The sequence below is a fragment of the Callospermophilus lateralis genome, chromosome 19 (assembly GCF_048772815.1).
Source record: "Callospermophilus lateralis isolate mCalLat2 chromosome 19, mCalLat2.hap1, whole genome shotgun sequence".
Lineage (NCBI taxonomy): Eukaryota > Metazoa > Chordata > Mammalia > Rodentia > Sciuridae > Callospermophilus > Callospermophilus lateralis.
Window position 1 is genome coordinate 7,017,115 of NC_135323.1, and position 7,998 is coordinate 7,025,112.

The window sequence follows — 7,998 nt, forward strand, 5'->3', positions numbered from 1 at the left end:
GAGGGGGTTTGCAGCCTTATGGGGATATCTGACATCGCTCTGCCCTTCGGAGAGGGCAGAGTGAGGGTGGGCGCACCAAGGAACATCCAAGTCTCCGGGGGAGGGCGGGGTGTCATTGCGGCTTCCGCATCCCTCTGCCGCACAAGCGTGAGGCTTCGGGGGAGGCGAAGGACGGGGACCAGACCCAGCAGGCGACGCCAGCAAAGACTCGTCCGAAGGCTAAGGCACTGAAAACGTGCGCCGTGATGTCCCAGTAGCGCCCAGTCCCCGCCCCGCCCCGCCCCGCCCGCGGGCTCAGGCTGCCCCGCAGCGTCCCCGCCGCTCGCGCCGCTGTAGCCTCCGCAGGCGCCGCGTCCACGCGTCCCTCCAGGGCAGCACGAGACTTCCGCGGGCGGCGCTGAGTCCGGGTCCCCGGCTCCCCGCCGCGGCCCCCGACCCGCTCCCCAGCAGCAGGTAGCGGCGGCCGGGTAGTAGGCGCGGGCAACCGCAGGCCGCGTCGCGGGCGGGCACCCACAACGCACTGTTCCCGCGCCGTGCGCGCTCCTCGCCGCTCCGGAACACGGCGAGTACAGCCACCGGAAAGCGTGTCCATGCGCCTCGCGCCTCGCCGCGCGCGCCCACCGCCACCTGCACGGCTGCGAGGAGGGAGAGAGGGCGGGCTTAGGCGGGGCGGCGCCGGAAGCGGGCAGGCGCGCGAAGCCCAGGGCGCCCACCCGGAGTGGTGAGGACACAAAGAGGTCACCCGCAGGAGGGAAGCATATCACTTTGAGGACACTAAGGGCTGGAAAGGTGGGACCAGCGGTACTGGGGGGCCCTCGAGGGACGAAGGGGAGAGGTGGGGTTGGAGGCGAGGTGGGGACTGAGGGCAGAGGCATCCTACCGTAGTCCTTCCGGCAGAACTTCTTCAAGCTGATGCGGTAGCTGCCACGGGCAGGGCTGCAGTGTGACTCACAGTCTAGGGGGAAGGCGGAGGCTGGCCGATTTTCCCTCTCCTTTCCCCTCTTGCTCGAGCCCCATAGCCCCCTGCCCCAAGGTCAGACCAATCTGGACCCTGTTCTGTGTCCACTCACCCTGTGACTCCACAGGGCTGCTCTCCTCAGTGGGTCCTGGGATAGGAGTCTCTGCAGAGAGGGTGGGAAAAAGACTTTTGATGAGGTGAACTGGACAAATAGGCAACAGCCAGGAGCAGAGGTGTCTGGGGCAGAGCAGAGTCACTCACTAACACAGGGTGCCACAGGAGAGCGGCTCTGCTGGAAGCCTGGGGCGCAGCGGTTGCAGGTGAGGCCTGTGACACCATCTTTGCAGGGACATTGGCCTGTGGTCTGGTTACAGGTTTTGCCAGCCGCACCAACAGGGTGACAATCACAAGCTGAGGGCAGATATGGAAAGGTCCTTGTCAGAAGCTCATCTGGGGTTCTGGGAAACCAGAGTTTGAAAACATGCAGGTGGCAGGCTCACCTCTGCAAGCACGACGGTCACTCAGGGCACGGCCTGGGTCACGGTAGAAGCCCTCTCGGCAGTAATGGCAGTGGCGACCCGCAGTATTGTGCCTGCAGTTGAGGCAGACGCCCCCACTGCGGCGCCCAGATAGTCGGTACAACTCCATGTTGAATCGGCAGCGGCGGGCATGGCCATTACAGGAGCAAGCTGCAAGGAGAGGTGGGTCAGGGGCAGGCCCACCTGATCTAAGGTCCCCAGGCCACCCTCCAAGGCCTCACCAAGGCAGGCATGCGCTTCCCGGGCCGTAGCCCTTTGCCATGGCCTGTCGCAGTAGAAAGGCTTGCAGCGGCCACAGTCAGGGCCCTCAGTGCCATGCCGGCAGTCGCAGATCAGGTGGCCTTGGGTGTCCAGCAGGCACCGTGAGGCATGCCCATTGCACTTGCAACGTCCACCCACTTGGAGCTCGGTGGCTGAGTAGGAGTAAGGGACCATGGCCTCTGAGTCCCTAGTGTCTCCCACATTTGCAGGCCTTGTGAGTAATATGCGGATATCTGTGGCGGTCACCCAGTCTTGGAGCACTGGGCTGCTGTCCAGATCCAGGCCTGGTGGGCTGACGTCCTGCACACTGAAGGCCAAAAGGCCACCACCATCAGGTTGGGCCTGAGGTGCTGGGAAGCAGAGGGCCTCAGGTCCTGGGCCAGCAGGACCATCAGCAGGGGCAGGTGGTCTGCCATAGTCCAGGCCACAGCGGGAGGAGAAGTAGCCAAGCGGAGCCCAGCTTCTGCCATGGTCCTGGGATTTTAGTAGAGCCACTGAGGCAGGCGGGGATGAGCAGAAGCGCAGGCTCACGAAGACCAGTTCAAAAGCCTTGCCCAAGGGTACTGTGAGGGTCACGTTGAGGGGTACCCGATGCAGTAAGTCAGAGCGCCAGCACAGCGGGCTTGTTGTGCCCCCTGCAGAGGTCAGAAGGGCAGAGGGATGTGCCCGCCGCGGGTCCGAGGCGTCACAGGCCCGAGTGGCAGGCCGCCCACATGTGCTGGACGCAAGCACCTCACGGCCCAGGGCTGCGTTCACCAGGCCAGGCACGCAGCCGCGGGGCGCGCCCCCCTCATCATGGCAGGGGTCGACGAACGCCGGTGGCCCGGGGTTCAGCGCGGCCCAGAGCGTGCCCGCGGTCAGCAACAGCCCCCAAGGCCAGTTGGGCATGGCCGGAGCCGCAGTGGGTCAACCAGCCAGTCGGAGACCCACGACTCGGCCCTCGGGGAGAGAGAGCCCGCTCCTAGACTGCCCTCCGGGCTCACAGTATGGAGCAAGCAGAGCCCCTGGGCGGCCCCAGCCCCGGCCCAGAGGTGGTAGCAGCCGGCAGCACGCCCTGGGCCAAGCGCAGCAGCGGGGATGTTGGCGTGTCCTCCCGCTGGGCCTGGAGCGATGACAGGCGTCGCCGCCGCTGCCGGTGCCTCTGCCAGCGGAGGCCCCACCCGCCGCCCGCCGCTCGATGCTCGCACTCACCCACCGAGGGTCGGGCAGAGCAGGTCTCCCGGCCTCCGGGGAAGGGCCGTGGGCGGGCGGGGCCTGGGGCGCCCTGGCCGCCTCCTCCCGACTGCAGCGAGGGCGGGCGAGTTGTGCCAGAAGGGGGTGGGGGGCGCAGCAGGAGCGAGCTTGGGCCCAGCCGGGGGCGGGGCTGCTCGGGCTGGGAAAGGAGGGGAGAGGAGGGGGGCTCATCCGCACAGCCAGAATCAGAAGCAGATTCAGACGTAGGCTGGCCAAGAGGGGAGGGGGTTGGGGTCGGAGGGAGGGGCTGGGGAGCCAGGAATGCGCCAGTGGGAGGGGTCTGGAGGGGGCAGCTCAGTCCTGCAGCTCAGGGAGGACCACCCAGTAGGGTCCCAGGCCTGGAGCCAGGCTTAGGCTGCTCCTTGAGTTGTGCCACGTGCTGGGCTGGGGTCTGGGCCATCTCCTCCCTTAAGTCCCTCGCGCAGGCATGGACCTGGGTATTCCCCATGGTAGGGAAATCAAGTGTGGCTAGCTGGTTGTTGGGTGTCCCCAAAACAGCAGTCTGCTATAGTAGAAGGAACCTAAGGTTGAGTTCAGGTCTGATTTCAACCCAAGCTGCTCCAATTTCTGGTTGTGTGAATAAGGACTCCCAGTTTCCTCATCAGCCAAATGCCTGTTATTCATCTTGCTTTGTGGAGCTGCTGGAAGGATTTAACAAGCACACAGATATCAGGCCTAAGCCAGGAGCTCAATCAGGGACCACCTGAGCTGAGCTAAGGGATGGAACCAAATTCATGCCCAAACGTTCCTGGGCCTATGAATATATCTAGTGGCCTCATCAGGATGGACCCATAAGCTGGAGCTGGCAGGAAGAAAATGGGAGCTTCAGGTACAGGGGTGTTACAGAACTTGGTCAGTTGTTGAGGACCATGTAGAGTGGGATTTGACCAATGGGGGAAAATGGTCAAAAATGAATGTGAGCCTGCTGGCCTACATCATAGTAGGTTTTGGCAGGGTAACAAGCCCAGCTGGGTGGCCTGGATACTAGTTGGGGAATATATAGCTACAGCTGAGTGGCCTCAGTCAAGAGTTCACTCTGTTCAGAGAGACCCCCTTCCCTACCACCTTTAAGTCCTTGACAGAAGGGGCCAAACATTCCAGAGAAGGTTGGAGGTTTTCCCCCATGCAGTAGACGTAGGAGCAACCCCAAGATCTGAATGCCCAGTTTCAAAAGGGAAGCTGACCCAAGACCAGACCTGCAGCTGGTGGAAGAAGCCACCTGGGCACATTTGTATAGGCAGAGTTGCCACTCCTACTAGACAGAGAATAAGAAAGAAGAGAATCAGAAACCCTGTGCTGTTTTGGAGAGAAGGAGCTAAAGGACACTGAAGTCTCCCAGGGCAAGCCAAAGGAGCAGAGGGAGCAGGAGGCCTGACTTGGAGAAGCAGGAAGACAGAGTGATGGGCACCTGGCTTGACTCCTGGAGTAAATGATTCCCTGGCTCAGGCTCTTTCCTAAGCCTGATGCAGAGATAGTGGGCAGGGAATGAGGGGTGAATGGATGGTGGATGGACTGGGCTTGGAGGGCTGGAGGGGCTGGAGGTACTGCTGGCTTCTCCCTTAGGCCCTGCCCTTTAGCTTCCCAATAAGAATGTGTCCTTTACAACAAGTAGTCATGGGCTTACACTCAAGTTCAGAACCAGCACCTGTACAGACACACTCTTAGACTCTTCTAGTCCGGAGCCCCAACCCCTTTGGGATGGAAGGCACCCTGGTGGGAGTATGGGGGCTGATATCCATCATTCCAGGACAGGGGAAAGGAAGACCCAGGCCTAGCACAGGGATCCCACTGGGCCTGGAACAAGTCTCCTAAGAAATCCTGCTGTCTTTGGACCTACAGAGCCCCCAGGCTATCAGAACTTAGGAGGCAGCAGCCTTTCACCCTTAAAAGTAGAGCCAGCTGAGTCTTCAGCTCAGCCTCCCTGTAAGCTGGGACTGGGGTCTGTAGACATCTGTGGCTTCTGGTGTAGGTGGAAGTAAGTTCCTGGGGGACAGCCCTGATCAGACAGCAGCAGGGTAGTCTTGGAGCCCAGAAGACTATTGCATTACCAGGTCTCCAGGGAGGAGGCTGCTGGCTACAGAATGCTTCCCTGGAATTGTCCTCCGAACATATTTTCCTCTGCCTTCTAGGGCTGCCCTGGCAGATGATGTGATAGAGTTGGGGAAAGCTTTCCCCTCAACCCCCAAGGCAGGCCTGGCTCATTGCTCTTCATGGATGCAGCCACCTGTCCCAGTCCCTGACTGTGGGGCCTTTCATACCCTCCACTTCTATGGTCCTCAGGCCATCTTTAGCAATAAAGAGGCTCTCTGCCTTGTCTCCCTTCCCCCCACCTGCAACTCCTCTGGCTGTTACATCAGCTTCAGCAACTTAGAATGACAGCCCCTGGCTTCAAGCCACAGGTTGAGAAGTAAGGATAGAAGAGGTTGACAGTCCCAGGGAACTGACAACTAATCACAGCCTAGGAACTACTGTCCCTTCCAGACGCTTGCAAACCACTTGTTCTAGTCTTGTGCGTTTATTGAGCGCCTACTATGCCTGGCAGGGCTCCAACCCGGCGCAGAAAGCAGATGGCTCCCTGGAGAGGACTTAGCACGCTGTGCCTCCCACCATGGAGAGTGGTCACGCCAAGCCGAGTACACGTTCTGCCGCCCCGCACCCTGTATGTCAGGTTCTGGCCCTGTGCGTCCGGGCTCCGGCCCGCCCCGCTCTCAACAAGGCCTGCTCTGCGGTTGCGACCAGCTCTGCGCGCCAAGCGAAACCCTGAGAAGTAGCATTGACTGGATGGAGGGAGACTGGACAGGGAGCGGGGAGGGAAGTTACCAGTAGCCCCCTCCGCTCAGGCTTTCTAAGGGTCCAGAAAGACAGGGTCTGGGGAAGGGGTTTCCGCGACCCCCACGACCTGGAGGGAGGAGACAGCCGGTTCGCTTGGACCTTGGTGGGGGGCGGGTGGGCTCAGGGCTTCCACGGCTCCCTCGGCTCCCTCCCGCTCCCGATGCCCAGCCCGCTGCCGCCGCCGAGCATACCAGCATAGGAAGGTGGCGATCAGGAGCCCGAGGCCCACGCCGAGAACAGCCAGCGACGCGCCCTGGGCCAGGTCCAGGCGGGGTCCGCGCAGCGAGAAGGTGATGGTCGTGGCGGCTGCACCGGCCAGCACCGCTACCGCGCCAAAGGGCAGGACGCAACGCGGCCACGAGACCCCTGCGCCGCCAGTGGCCAAGAGTAGCGCACGCAGGGCCCCAGGCATCTCCGGATGTGCAAGGCCCAGGGGGGTGGGATCCGGCTCAGGCGCGCTCATGCTCATGTCGCCGATGCTGTGGTCACACCTGTGGGTAGTGCCGGCACTCCTCGGAGGGTGGCTCATGTCCCGGCCCGCCATGTCAGAGCCGATTGGGCCGGGATGCGGTGACGCCACCAGGGAATCCGGTGAGTTCTGCCTCCTGGCTTTAGCGGGGGAATGGAGTGGGCAGGAGTGAATCCAGAGGGGGTGCCTCTTACTTGCTGAGTATCCTTTGTGTTGAGGCTTACTCAACCACCCCTTCCCCTAATGATCCAAAACCACCAGTGCCTAGGATTGGCCCCAGGACAGGTAGCTCATTGAATCCAGGTTCACTGGGCTACCGACAGAGCCTGATTAGGTGTACAGTGGATAGTTCCCCTGCCTTCCTCTGGTTGGAAAGACAGATAAAAAACCAAATGAACCAGCAAAAGCCTGTAATCCCAGTGAAGAGGCAGGCTGAGGTGTGGGGATTACAAATTGTAGCTAGCCTCAGAAATTTAGGGAGAACCTGTCTCAAAAACTTAAAAAAGCTCAGTGGTCAAGCACTCCTGGATTCAATCCCCAGCACTTAAAAAAAAAAAAAAAAAAAAAAGACAATTAGGTGAACCCATTGATTAAATAATTAAATAATTCCATTATGGAAACTGATGTTGGAGTGGACAGCAGCTGTGGTGGTGGGTTCATCCTGGGGATTGAGGGGTGCTCCAGGTCAGAAACTGAACATAAGCTCTGCAGGCTGCAACAGAAGGGATAGGCTGGCTAAGGGGTGGTGGTAAGATACAAGTGCTCCCTGGGCCTGAGCACCAGCCTACAGGGGGCAGGCAGTCCCTCAGGCTCTCCTCCTTTCTTGGCTCACCTTCCCCTGGGGTTCTGTCCCCAGAGGGACCCCTCAATGCAATAAAGCTCTTGGTTTCTCATTTTCTACTTTGGTCTCTTGCCTATCAGAGCATATTTCTGGCCCACTGGGTCTGTTACAAGTAAGGCCTTTTGCAGGAGGTCAAGGAGCCACCGGAAGCTGTCACCATGATATTGGAGGTCCAGCCTCATCCCTGCACACTTCATCCAGCTCGCCACAGTCCTAGTTTTCGCCAGGTATCATGTGCCTCCTCTCCTGCTGCATGCAGGGGCCTGGGTCTCTTAGGGAAGAGGCTGGTATTTTCCTGTTGCAGGGCCTCATCCTTGGCCCAGAGTGGTGAAGCTCCAGAGCTATCTACACCAGGGGCCTAGGCCTGAGTTCCAAGGGACATGGTCAGGGCTCAGTGAAGGTCCACCTATGTACACTGGCCCTGGGTGACCAGCACAGCGTCCGCCCAGTGCTGCAGAAAAGCTCAGCTCGCTGATCTTCATGCCAGTCCACAGGGCAGTGGAATGACCACTACCCACTAGGAAAGCAGGAACAGCCTGGGGAGTTGAGGCTCAGAGTCTAAGAATCAGGCTAAACATTCCACAGCCTTAGACCCAAGTCTGTGGCTGCAGAGGCTTCCCCTTTGACCCCTACCCTTTACTCCCTTCCTGGGGAGGTGATGATTCCTTCCACAGGGGATGGAGAAGCCTCAGAGGACATGACAGTTGAGGGAGGGAGGGAAAAAGGTCCTCTTCCCTGATGGAGCCTAAGTGGAAGACAGGAGTTCCATACCTAATACAGCATTGGCACCAGGAGGTGCTTGGCATGGGGCATCCTAAGACAGTGGGGATGGAGCTGGGGTGGCAATGGACAGAGTGGCTGGCCT

At 60.2% G+C, this 7,998-nt stretch overlaps 1 protein-coding gene across 1 annotated transcript; it reads right to left on the minus strand.

Annotated features, from left to right (window-relative positions):
* Positions 1-294: 294 nt before the first annotated feature.
* Ntn3 (netrin 3) lies at positions 295-2,646 on the minus strand. Its single transcript, XM_076840708.1, has 6 exons — positions 1,719-2,646; positions 1,459-1,647; positions 1,220-1,369; positions 1,071-1,121; positions 881-955; positions 295-635 (listed from the first exon to the last, which is right to left on the minus strand). The coding sequence occupies exons 1-6, from the start codon at positions 2,644-2,646 to the stop codon at positions 295-297; spliced, it is 1,734 nt and encodes a 577-aa protein (XP_076696823.1).
* Between the last annotated feature and the right edge of the window lie 5,352 nt (positions 2,647-7,998).

Bases quoted from the DNA above. Each gene is read 5' to 3' on its own strand.
- Ntn3 (XM_076840708.1), bottom strand. From the start codon at position 2,646: ATGCCCAACTGGCCTTGGGGGCTGTTGCTGACCGCGGGCACGCTCTGG. The intron at 956-1,070 runs GTGAGTGGACAC...CCTTCCCCCTAG, and splicing joins CAGCCCTGTGGAGTCACAGG to ACTGTGAGTCACACTGCAGC. The intron at 636-880 runs GTAGGATGCCTC...CCCTCCTCGCAG, and splicing joins GTTCTGCCGGAAGGACTACG to CCGTGCAGGTGGCGGTGGGC.